The sequence below is a fragment of the Plecotus auritus genome, assembly GCF_963455305.1.
Source record: "Plecotus auritus genome assembly, chromosome: 9".
NCBI classification, from domain to species: Eukaryota; Metazoa; Chordata; class Mammalia; order Chiroptera; family Vespertilionidae; genus Plecotus; species Plecotus auritus.
Window position 1 is genome coordinate 108,255,834 of NC_137783.1, and position 13,047 is coordinate 108,268,880.

The 13,047-nt window shown below is 36.1% G+C and overlaps 1 protein-coding gene across 10 annotated transcripts in view; it reads right to left on the reverse strand.

The window, feature by feature from the left end:
- EMSY (EMSY transcriptional repressor, BRCA2 interacting) overlaps window positions 1-13,047 on the reverse strand; it is a 79,021-nt gene that overhangs the window by 55,220 nt on the left and 10,754 nt on the right. For 4 of the 10 annotated variants that reach the window (XM_080643000.1, XM_080643003.1, XM_080643002.1 and 1 more), the window contains exons 4-8: window positions 11,716-11,790; window positions 10,380-10,421; window positions 6,570-6,745; window positions 4,225-4,377; window positions 1,826-2,085 (exon numbers count right to left, since the gene is read on the reverse strand). In XM_080643000.1, the coding sequence (XP_080499126.1) occupies window positions 1,826-2,085; window positions 4,225-4,377; window positions 6,570-6,745; window positions 10,380-10,421; window positions 11,716-11,790 (706 nt within the window). The remainder of the gene's footprint in view (window positions 1-1,825; window positions 2,086-4,224; window positions 4,378-6,569; window positions 6,746-10,379; window positions 10,422-11,715; window positions 11,791-13,047) is intronic. The other 6 variants (XM_080643001.1, XM_080642995.1, XM_080642997.1 and 3 more) reach the window with 4 other exon arrangements.

The following is a 13,047-nucleotide window of genomic DNA, read 5'->3' on the forward strand; positions in this document are numbered from 1 at the left end:
ATTTACTGCTCTAGGTAGAAAACTGGGAGATTCCCTTCTGAGGAAACTGACCAGTTCCTGAAAAAGCCCCAAATTAGAGTGATAGCTTAATGGAGGTAAAGGGATAGTCAACCAGCTAGGTCAACCTACAAAAAAAGTCACCAGCCACTCTATACACAGAATTTTCTGTCAGCTTTTTAATGCCCACTTTCACATATAAACAAATAGCCAGCATTTAAGAAAACTCTGATATGAGAGATCAAAACAAACAGATAAAAGGAACTTAAAGGTAAAAGAGAAAACATCAAAAATTATCCTGAGCTATCATAAGAGAATATAGTGATTATATGAAAGAGCAGGATGCTGTATTTTTTAAAAAGGAACTTTCGGAGAATAAAAAGGAATTACCAGAAATTTAAAGTATGAGAGCAAAAATAAAAATTTCCATAAAGTAATGAAGGATAAAGTTAAAGAATAAAGAAAAATAATACTTATAAAACATTAATTATGTGCTAGACTTTATTCTAACAGTTTTACATTTATCATCTCACTTATTTATACCCCTAAAATCCTATAAAATGGATATATTATTTTCCCTATTCTACAAATAAGAAAACTTAGGTCTAGAGTTTAGCTTTCCCACAGTCACAGATATTATGTGGCAAATACAATACTGAAATTTGAATTCAGAAAGTCTAATTCCAAAATCCAGGCTTTTAACCATTATACTAAAGCAGAAAGAAAAAGCAAACAAATGGAAAATGTGAGTGAGAAAGGATAAGAACAATGAAAGAATCAATCCAGGCAGTTCAACGTCATGAATAATAGGTGATCCAAAAAGAGAACAGAAAAAAGAAATAAATGAAGGAGGCCATTCAGTACGCAACCCAATGGATGAAAAAAAGGACTCACACTAAAAAAGTTACCTTGAAATTTCAGAACTCTGAAAGTTACTGAGTTTTCAAAAAGAAGAAGATCTGAAATTAGAACAGCATTGGGCTTCTCAAAAGTAATACTGGAAGCCAACGGCGAGTGAAGCAATAGCTTCAAAATTCTTAAGAAAAATGACTGCCGCTCTAGAATACTTCCCCATCAAGAAAGTGGGAGAGTAGAATAAAGAAATTTCCAGTCCACCATGCAAGGTCTCAAAAATATACTCTCCATCCACTTATATACCAAGAAGTTACTGCAGGATATGCTCTAGCAAATGAGTAAATAAACCATGAAAGAGGAATATCAGGATGCAGTGAACGAAGATCCCAGAAATGCAGGTGTGCAAGAAGCCTAGGATGCCATCAACATCCAGATTAGTGTGGGAAGTTAGAGGATTCTAGTAAGATGAAATTGACAGAATACCGATGATTGGAACATACGGAGAGAAGAGTTTAGGAATAAATTGACAATAGCAAACAAAATAAAAAGACAATTATTCATTTAATCATATGCTTCCTTCTTATATGAAACACCTAACTCTGACAACTCTGTTACTCTAGCAAAGTAAAAACTGAGTGCCTAAAGGTAAAGTCATCTTATCTCAGGTAAAAATAATCTTTCATATTTAATTTTTTCCAAGTAGCATTACAATAATAAAATAGAATAAAAGTCTTAGAAGCATGGGATCTGCTAACTGTGGCATATTAGGCAAGTCATTTGGCATCTCTGAGCCTCATCTAGAAAAAGTGAAATACCTATCCCAAAGCTGTATGTGCAGAATTAAGGACATGTGAATATTCCCAGCATAATGCCAAGCACATAGTAAGTACTCAGTGCGTGTTTGTTAAATCTGAACTGTACTGAAAGAGACGGAAATAGCAATTGGCAAGCAGAGACTCCCACCACTATATACCTTCTGTGTTGTTGTGTTTGTCGTCTGTGTTGATGGTTTGGTGAAGGTTATTTTCACAGGAGACATGTGAGGTGGTAAGGAGTTGGCAATGCTCTGCATGATATTGCTCATCTTGGGACTTCCACTCACAGGCACAGTGATCGTCTTTGAGACGGGAACAACAGCTTTTGGAACTTCCTTTAGGACAACAGGGGAGGAACTAGAAGAGTTTGTTCGCCTGCGTTTTCTGGGTTTTTCATCTTCATCTGAACAGCTAACACCTGAAAGACAAGGACAATATTGCTATACTTATAGCAATTTAACATTGCATTTTATACCTTATTTTAATATCTTTGTATCATTAAATCATCCTTGACCTGTCACTTTGTCATACCCAATCAGTCAGTAGTAAGTCCCATCAATCCTCCTTCAGAGAAGTTGTCTCTGAATGCCTTCTTTCCTTTCTTTAACCCTATGTTAATGGCAAGACCCTCTTATTGCCTGCCTGTATTTTAGTAACAACCTCCTAAAAGGTTTACATGCTTTTAATCTCTACTTCTTTTCCACCCTCCAACCTACTACCAGTTATAAAATCTCATGGGAATGCCCTGCTTCAAATTCTTTAACAGTTTCTATCTTCCTACAAGAAAAGGCACAAAATTATTACTATATTAAAGTCCCATATTTTTACAAGAACACAATACCCTGTTCCACTCAACCCTGTGTACCTCTACAATCCTGGTACACTGAACTGCTCACCATTCCCCAAAGCCTTACCACATTCTATCCATCTGAAGTCTCTATATACTGTTGTTCTTTGGGGAATACTACCTCCCATCAACGACCACTTCACCATGGTGCAATCATCATCCTGCAAGCCATCTCCTCAGTGAATCCATGTCGCCTCTGAGCTTATAAAGCACTTTGTATATTCTCTTCTTATCACTTACTCCATGACAATGTGACTGTCATTCTGCATATCTCCCATAATTAAGGGATACCAGAGGAAAATGACTAAGTCTTATTGGTTGTTTCCCTGGCATCATGCCTTGCACATGATGAATTATTCTATCCCAAACTAATGTTGCCTGTGTAATTTCTGAGAATAAAGCAATATACTTCCTGTTACTTCAAACTATATGTTATGTAAAATGGTTACTTTATGTTTAGGTTCACTTTCAAGGTTTTAAAAAACTATTAAAAAGTAGATCTCTAAAGTTATTTTAGAAGACCATCTTGGATAAATCCACAGAAATCAGACATAAATTTAATAGTCCCAAATTCTCAGTTTTTTATGTACTAAAGTCTCAACTGGTTTTTTTTTTTTAAATCAAGTAAGAAACATAAAACCTTGCAACACACATACAAAATCTCTACAGAGAAGATATTTTTTATAAGGATACAGCATGACTCCTGGAACTTGTAATAAAATACAACTCCTTACATGTTTAATTTTTAGACTCTAATTTAAACAACATTGACAATGACCTAAAATCATTCCTGTCTAAAACAGCTAATTCCACCTCTAAAAGTTACAAAGAAATCAAGTTTATAATTATATTGACAAAAATTAAAATCAAATATTAATGATCTCTAAAGATCAAAAGCAGAAAAATAGACATAGATATTAAAAACCAAAGAAGTGATCACCCTAGCTGGTTTTGCTCAGTGGTTAGAGAGTAGGCCCACGGACTGAAGGGTCCCAGGTTCCATTCTGGCCAAGGGCCCATGCCTCGGTTGCAGGGTCGATCCCCTGGCCCCAATCTGGGCATGTGCAGGAGGTAACCAATCAATGTGTCTCTCTCACATTGATGTCTCTCTCTCTCTTCTTCTTCTTCTTCTTCTTCTTCTCTTCTACTTTCCCTCCCTCCCTCCAAAAATCAATGGAGAAGAAAAAAAAAATGAACTGGACATTAAACTGCTTTACAGGGTAAAATCAAGGGGTTAAAAACTGCAAATAAACTTCAAAAAATTATAGTCAATTAGAAATATAAAAGATGGACCATCTAGAATGCTTCACTGAATCTAACAGATAATGTCTGTAATTTTTTAAAGCACTACAAAGATTACAATTGTAGGAGTAAACACTGAATGACTTACTTAAGCACATTCCTTCATTTCTACTCCCATTTCTATTCCATGACAATCAAAACAAGTAAATACTTGAAGGATAGCACTGTTCAAGGCATATTCCCCACAGAGAAAAAAAGAAAAGTAATTTCTCAACCCCAGAACTAATTAAAAAGCAATACATAGCTAGTCACATGTAAAGAAAAGAATTCTTTAGAACCTCCAAAATCTAACCACTGCTAATAGCCAGTGGATCAATGATTTAATCCAAGAAAGCAGATCTAATCAGAGCCTATGCTGCAGCATTTAGCCAAGAAGATCCTAATAACAACACTGAGAATATCACTTACTTTTGACATAAACAGTACTTCCACTTGGCAAGACAACTACATTGGAGGCAGGACTGGCAGGTCTTGGAGACTTAACCGTTGCTATGCTGCCACTTGGAACAGGGGTAGAGGTTGGGGTTGACGTGGTACTTGTGTAGGAATAGCAAACCACTACTGAAGGAACGATAAAAAAAGTCTGCTGTTAACTTTCACGAAAACTGTCCATTCAAATAGAAAAATTAGTTTTTACTGCAGGCTAATTTTAACGTTTTCATGCGATCAGAAGTTAAAGGGCAGGGCTAGGTATTAGGTTTACAAGTTAAAAGGTATTAATAACCTTTCCTAAAAATCATCACATAACTGGGTTTCCCCCAAGTATTTAACAGGTGACACTGCCAATAGAGAAAAGTGCAGTTACAAAGAAATCAAGTCTAAAACTATCTAAAAAAAATTAAAATCGTTTTCCATTCATGGCAGGAGTTAAACAGTACTTGTATTCCCTTTTAATATTAATACCAGCACCAATGATAGAGTGATGGATAATTTTTTCCTAACCATAGCAATTTCCAACTTGGCTACTAGGGGGAAACCAAGGCAAGGTTCCTTTATTATAAACCAACTCTCTAGTCACTTGCCATCCAAGCAGTGCAACAATAACTCAACTAAAGTAATGACAACATATATTTCAATATCTTGAATAACAACAAGAAACAAAAATAACTCATAGGCACCATTTACTGAGTACCATGTACTACACTAAATCTTTGTCTTCTATTATTACTAACTAGAGGCCTGGTGCATGAAATTCGTACACGGGAGGGGGGGGGGTCCCTTCAGCCCAGCCTGCACCCTCTCCATTCTGGGATCCCTCTAACAATCCTGGACCGCTGGCTCCTAATTGCTCACCTGCCTGCCTGCCTGGTCACCCTTTACTGCCCGCCCCCCCTGCAGCCTGGTCACCCCTAACTGCCCCCCTCTACCAGCCTGGTCGCCTCTAACTGCCCCCCTCTGCCAGCCTGGTTACCCCCACATGCCCCCCCTGCTGGCCTAGTCGCCCCTTACTACCCCCCTGCCAGCCTAATCACCCCCAACTGCCACCCCCCGCCAGCCTGGTCACCCCTGCCTCCCCCCCCCCAATCTGATCACCCCTCACTCCCCACCTCCCCCGGCGCCGGCCTGGTCGCCCCACGCAGCCTGCTGTTCATTCGTTTGGTCGTCCCTCACTAACCCTCCTGCCGGCCTGGTTGTCCCACACAGCCTGCTTGTTCATTCGTTTGGTTGTACCTCACTAACCCCCCTGCTGGCCTGGTCGTAGGCAGCCGTCTTGTGAGGGTGTGAGGGTCAATTTGCATATTACCTCTTTATTATATAGGATTGTTACAATACCAACCTACATTTTAAAGATGAGGAACCCAAGGTTGACAGAAGCTAAAAAACTTGCTGGAGATCACATAGCTAGGAAATGGCAAAACTGGTATTCAAACATAGATTTGACTATTGGAAATCCTATATTCTTTCCACTCTACCAGAGTTGTGGATAGAAAGGGTTAAGTGGGAAGAAAATATACCTCTCCTACAACAAACAAATCAGAAACTCAATGGAGGTCAAGTTTGCACACTGGTAACTGTCTCTGACTATAACTGTCTCAGCTTAAAGAGAACCTGGCATGCACAAAAAGGGTACCTCACTCTGCTCCACAGCCCACTGCTATTCCAAAAAGACAATTCCCTAAAGTCAGCTGACAACTACATTATTTTCAGGGTCATTTCCATGCAACACCAGTAAGCTACTAAAAGTTAATCCAATGTGCACTCTCAAATTTAATATTACTTTTGGCAACCTCAGGAGAATTCAAAGATTTTTAAAGTATGTGTCAACTACCAGATTAAGTAACAGTAAGAAAGCTTTCTTCATCTGCCAGGTAATCCCTAATGGATTTGGCACATTGAGTGGAATAGAGAAGCAGCATACACCACTGATTCCAGAAGACAAAAACAGAACTTTATATTGTAAAGTATAAGTTCAGCATCTTTCCCCAGCAGCTAAGTGACTTCTATCATCTTACTTATTTTCCATGTCACCCATTAAAACCTTTTATTCACTCCTAACAAAACACACAAATCTCAAAAATTCATTCCAAGAAGGCTTTTTGCAATTTTGTGATTAATATAATTTACACTATGCATAAAAGGGAGAATTAATTCTGGCTGAGACTAAAAACTTAGCAGTTTCTAGTTTCAGAATAAAAATTGCTCACTGATTTGCAACCTTTAAACACTGAGATATAAACAGATAAAAAATAAGACAACTTTTCTTGAAGAATCTAGGAAAGGTCATCTCTATACACAAATATTTTTCTACTCACCTTCCTTGCTTCCTGTTTCTGCAGGCACTGGAAGAGATGCATTGTGCTGGATAGCTGCATTGGCAACAGCGTTAGCTGTTACAGTGAAGGCAGTTTGAGGAACCAGCCGGGGCATCAGTGGTACCAATCGACGACCTTCAATGGACCATTCTGAAGAGCTATTAGGTCCAGACATACTGAACAAAAAAGAAAACGCTGCTACAAGAGTTCTCAATCACTGAAAGTGAATCAAATATGTTTGCTCAAACAAATACAACTTTTTACATTTAAAAAGTACCCTAGGTGAATAGGAGAGGCTTCATTTTAAGCAAGTAAGATCAAAATTATGAATAATGAAAATTCAAGGAATTTCATATATACTTAGCTTCTTACATATCTTATTCCATCATCTGATTATAATGAACATAATTGAAACTATAAAAAATTTTCCTATGCTTTCTAAATAAATATCGATATTATTTTCATTAGTTTAAATCTAGTAGTATGGATGAAATCTAGTTTTCTACTAACTTTTATAACTTAATTTTATAATTAAACTAGAAAGGTAAAAAGTACTCAATTTTAAAAATCAAAATTTTCCTCAATAATCAAGGATGGAATTCAGTGAACCTTTGCAAAATTATCTAACTGCCTGCATGGCCAGAGGTTCTAAGGCTTTCAAGGATGGAAAACTGAGGCAGTAAACGAGGGAGACTTGAGGGGTAGAAGGCAGCTGTATATATCACTGCATATTTCACTGGCAATATTATTATATATTATTAACCTTATATTGTTTTTAAAAAGACTAGATCTGAGGACACTGGGAGAAATCTGCCACTATTTTAATTTTATTTATTTATACCACTCTTCACTGTTAAGTATTTTGATGCTGCTGAACTCTAACCTTAAGCAGACACTATTCTCAGTTTCTGTACTCTAAACTTCTTGAGCAAAAATTTTTTTGTTTGTTAGTTCTCACCTGAGGATATTTTTTCCATTGATTTTTAAAGAAAGTGTAAAGGAGCAGGAAATACAAGAGAGAAACATCAATGTGAGAGAGACACATTGACTGGTTGCCTCCTGCATGTGTGCCCCGACTGCAACCAAGGTACGTGCCCTAGCCCAGAATTGAACCCAAGACCCTTCAGTCTGAGCAAAACTGGCTAGGCTCTTGAGCAAATTTTATCCCAGGAATCCAAACAGAGGTTGAAATATGACAAGATAGTTGCATCTCCTCTCTTTACTTGGCTCCGTAAAAGGTAGTTGTGTCACTTCTCCTGATTAATGATTAGGGTTGAAGTTTAAAATTCACTCAGAGTCAATCAATCAATCTCTTCACTAAATCAGAAATATTTCTGTACCTTTATCAAAACCAAAGATTCTACAACCCAACCTAGAGTTTAAGACTCTCTCTGTCCACTGATTCTTCATATTTAGAGTACAGAAAAGCCTTTATTAGGGGACAGTGGAATAATGATAATGATGATGGTAATTTTGATAGCTAACATCAATTAACCACTTACTCTATCTCTGCTATAGCACTATTCTAAACATTTTACATGTAATTAACTCATGTAATTCTTTCAAAAATCCTATGAAAATTGGTAATACTATCTTCATTTTGTAGATGGGGAAACTGAGAGTTTAACTAACCTGCCTAAGGTCACACAGCTACTAAATGCCTCCTTCAACAAGCATTTATCATGCTACTGAAATTATTCACATTACAAGTAGAGCATATAAAGATTTTCAAATGTGTTTATGTCTAACTTTTGCTTTTGATTTATACTAATCAGGCACTGCTATGCTATCTAATTACTACCAACTTTCACTAAGTAGAACAAATAAAATTACAACTTGAGAAGGATTTACATTCCGTTCAGAAAGGAATTTCTAGGAGTTGAATTCAATTGGGTTACTGTGGGAAATATGCAAATTTCCTCATCATTTAACACAGTCTTACCTAAGACAAGAGAAAGGATTTCCTAAGACCCACTCACAGATCTATTAACACATTATCTCCACATTGATGCTAGTTCTGAAACAGAGTGGTATAAACTAGAGAGGCAGGAAACAGCTATAGCTAATTGTCAAAGGAAAAAATTCGAAAAGATATTCAACATTTTCTTGGCTAACTCCTATTTTGCTACCATTTTATTAGAATATCACTAATAAATGTGCTTAGTAAGAGTTTACCACACAAATAAAGTGTTATCTACACTTACCTGGTGCATTGTTTAAATGGTGGTAGAAATTATGGAAGATTAATAATTTCAAACACATGAATATATGCTATTGAAAAGACAAAATTTGCAGCGCAAAAGACACACTGCAGCTTTTAATCTATAAATCTTCCAAATTTCTACTCATGCAAATATGCTCAAACTTTTTTAAGTTATGAAAAATTAAACATCATGTTAGAATTAGATAAAAAATTCCTCTCTGCTTAGCAATGAAGGTATAAATATGCATTAGTTGCACAAATCACCTAAACTAAATTTTAGAAATTTTTGTAAACATCTTACTCCAGGCCTTCTCTGGCACACCTAAGTTATATTAAGATGGCAAAGGAGGGTGGAAACCTTGTTCCAGTCCCTTTTCTGAGAGATCTAACATGATACTAATAAAACTACCTTGGCCCGCACATCCTTTGGTGTGCAGGGCATTAGCAAGAAATCCTCATCCTCACATAGAAACTCACACAGTCTCCTATGATGTTGGGCTGATGAAAAAGGGGTAAGAACAATAATTCCAGATTACCACTTTCTTTGAACTCTAGAGACAATGCTGGCAAGAGTGGACAAATTAAAGACTCTGAAGCCCCTTGACATTCCAGGCTTTAATACTATAATATTCTGACATGTTTCAAAACTGAATTTGAGAATCAAACTTAATAAATGGCCTGGTACCAAATAATAAATAAGTGTTATGCTTCAAGCCACAGGCAATGTTTTTCTTTGATCCCAGACATCCCACTCCTTTTGTTTCTACCTCCTTTGTGCTCAATCTTCTCAGTTTTCTCTTCACCTTTCAACCACATTCCTTGGGCCTAAGCTGATATTTTGAGTGGGGGAAGGAAGGGAGAGAAGGGGAATGCAGTCAATTCAGATGCATTCTTCCTTGGCTAGAGTTGCTTTTTTCAGGCTCAGAGTATGACACCCTCCTACAGATATTCTTTGAAACCAGGTTCTGTTGCTACCTCTTAGGGAAAGGCAGAGGAGATTGAGCAAATGAGGGATCTAGGCCTTCCTCACCACTGCCACTCTGACGTTTGGGCTCAACAAATAAATGTGACATCTGATCAAACTAAATGCACAATATAAAATATTAAAACAGAAATATGGAAAGACCTAAGAAGCTTAAAATTATACACGGAAGTAAACTCTTCAAAAAATTAAATTCGTGTATTAAAGAAATCAGAAGGGGGGAGGGGAACACAGGCAGATAAAAACCAACTCTCAATTATCCATGCTAATAGATAGAGGAGGGAAAGGGAGAGGTCAAACAGATTAAAGAAACCCAAATATTATCTAAAAATACTTTGGCAAATACTTGAAAATTATTCCACCAAACTTCTCCAGGACAACTAATAATAAAATAACTAATTAAAAATTTCACCTCCTCTCCCTTCCCACCCTCTGACTAGAGTACTCCCAAGCAACAAAATGGCTAAAGGGTGGACAGTATTAGGTGAGGGAGAAGGGGAAGAAAAGGAAAAGCAAGGGGCAAGGTTAATTTGTAAATGGAATATGCGCCCCTGAATAATTGAGAGCTTCAATTTTGAAATAAATACAAGAAAAAGCCTGAAATAATAATAACCTATTTGCATACCTGTAACTTGGTCTTTCACCCAAATATAAGGATAAATTCATTCTTTAAAGGGGAAAAAAGGAAAAGGAGACTAAATAAATGTTATCCTTTAAGTATGACACTGATGCATCAACTTACAACTATTGCCCCACAATACTGTTCCAATGATTTTAAGGTTTACTAATATTGTATCTAAGTGCCTCTGTATACAAGCTACTGTTAACTATTTTATTATCTAGCACATTACTTTCCCATTACCAGTTCTCAAATTAGAATCTAGGCTCAGTTATTACTTTTTGAGCATACCAATTCAAAAATTTACAGCAAATTAAAGAAGGAACACATTAATATTTTGTTCCATGTTGGCCTGACAACTAAATATTTAATATCTCTAATGGAAAACTGCCAGCTTTCTACAGTGCATACATATCTACCACTGAAAGCTCTCAAAATTCAAATAGCTAAACTTTCAAACTATGAGGTTAAAAAGATAGCACTCCATTTTATAGATTAAGTAAAATGAGAAACAGTGAAGCACAACATGAAGCTAATGGATCTTCAGGGCCAATTAATTTAAATGCACTATTTATCACATCATAAAAATAAAAAACAAATGAATTATAATATATTTTATGAAATGTTCCTATCATCTTGCATTAACATTTAAAGGATTAATTTCTGTTCCTTTCTATTCTTTAGAAGGCACTGTCTCCATACATACTCTACTATTTTATCCTTGCCCTTAGTCCTCCACCACCCTCTACCCCATCCGCCAAACAGTTATAATGATTTAAAAATAATTTGATAAGAATCCTTTATAATTGTATTTTGTTGGCTTTTAAAAAATATATTATATTCATATTTCTTAACAGCAGAACATATATTTTATAATCTTTTTGTGAATCTCAAAACATGTGACATATTAGTTATCAAAAAATTTAGAATGCCTATTTATAAAGCCATATATATATATATATATATATATATATATATATATATATATACACCAAATGCCATTACAAAGAACCTCTAAGGGAATGTCAAATTTGGGGAGCACACTACTTTGTTACTGAACTTTGCTTCAAGTGAATCATCTGCTAAATTCTGGGGGCCTTTAGTTTTATAGAGATTACATTGTAACGGGATTTGAACTGAGTATTTAGAGCTTGCCTAACCAAATGCAAAAACATAACCAATTGAATAAACAGTTAATAGCATTATGGTCAGGATCCCTGAGTAGAGCAGTATTACTATTAAGAAAAAAGACTCAGGAATCTGCTACACAATAGGAAGACTGTTTCAAAACTATATTATACTATGTCATAAAAAATCAGGGGTGGTATGACTAATGGCTTACTTATGTGCAATTGTTGTTAACCGTTCATCGTTTACTGCTCTCCGAACTTCAGCACGGTGGCGTTCTGTTGAGATGCTATGAAAAAAAATAGCCATTATAGAACTCTGTCAAGCAGGCAGCTCTTTTCTATACTTTTATTAATGTTTAAGCCAACATTTTGCTTGGAGTGGGAGGGCAAAGTTGATTTGTGAAAAGATATAGATGAGATCTAACATTTATCTTTAAATGCTTTATTTAATTAAATTCAAAGAAAAAGGTTCAGACTGATTCTGTGTAACTGCAGAAAGAATTAGCTGAAAATCTGAAACCACAGGAAGACAAATTTAGCTTGATCTGAAGTCATTGCCTCAAAAACTCAGTAATGTCAGACCATGTTCAAATTAGTATAGGTTCCTATGTAAACAGCCACTGAATGACCCCTAATCACTCAGGAGAAAGTCTTCTGAAGTCCTTTCTAAAGCTCATGCACAAGTCTATAATTTTATGTTCAATTAATATAATAAAGAAATGAAAGTGACAAGATAATCTGTTTCTAGTGGCAACTTGCTATGAAACTTAACACCAGGATATTATTCCTTTATTACTCCATATTTCAGCTATGTGTCTTTACAGTATGTCATGTTACCACTATGGTAAAAATGTGGTTACATTGAACCTGGTTAAATACATGTAAAGTTAATACTAAACAACTGAAAAAAGGCTACAGCATTCCATTCAAAAGTAATAAAATAAATACCACTCTTCAAATTGTAGTGTTTACTGTGTAAGCTAAATCTATACCATGGACTAAAATAAATTTAAGGGGCTAGAAAGCAGAATTTATGAGGAAGTATACACAACAAACAAACAAAAACATAAATTATTAAATATGAAGACAGTAAGATTGAGGATTTGGCTTAATAATGTCCCTGTATTAATGTTAATATAGGAAAAGCCTCTTCCCTACTTTCACTTTTTAAAAAATTGTTTTTAAATGCAGAAAGGAAACTTCAGTTAAAACAGAACATTTTCTGAGAAAGCTCAAGATATTAGAATGGCTTAATCAAAATATCAAAGAACCCCTTCTACAAGAATTTTTTAATGGATTCAAGTGCCACTCTAATGGGAAGCTGAAGGGATAAACTACCTTAAGGCTATGACTACATAATTACCACCCATTTCTATAAATTAAGACAACTGCCTAGTATCTCCTTTTTCTCCTCAAAAAAATGTAAGCCCGGCGGGTGTGCCCCAGTGGTTGAGCATCGACCCATGGACCAAGAGGTCGCAGGTTCAATTCCCAGTCAGGGCACATGCCCGGGTTGGGGGCCATGCAGGAGGTAGCTGATCAGT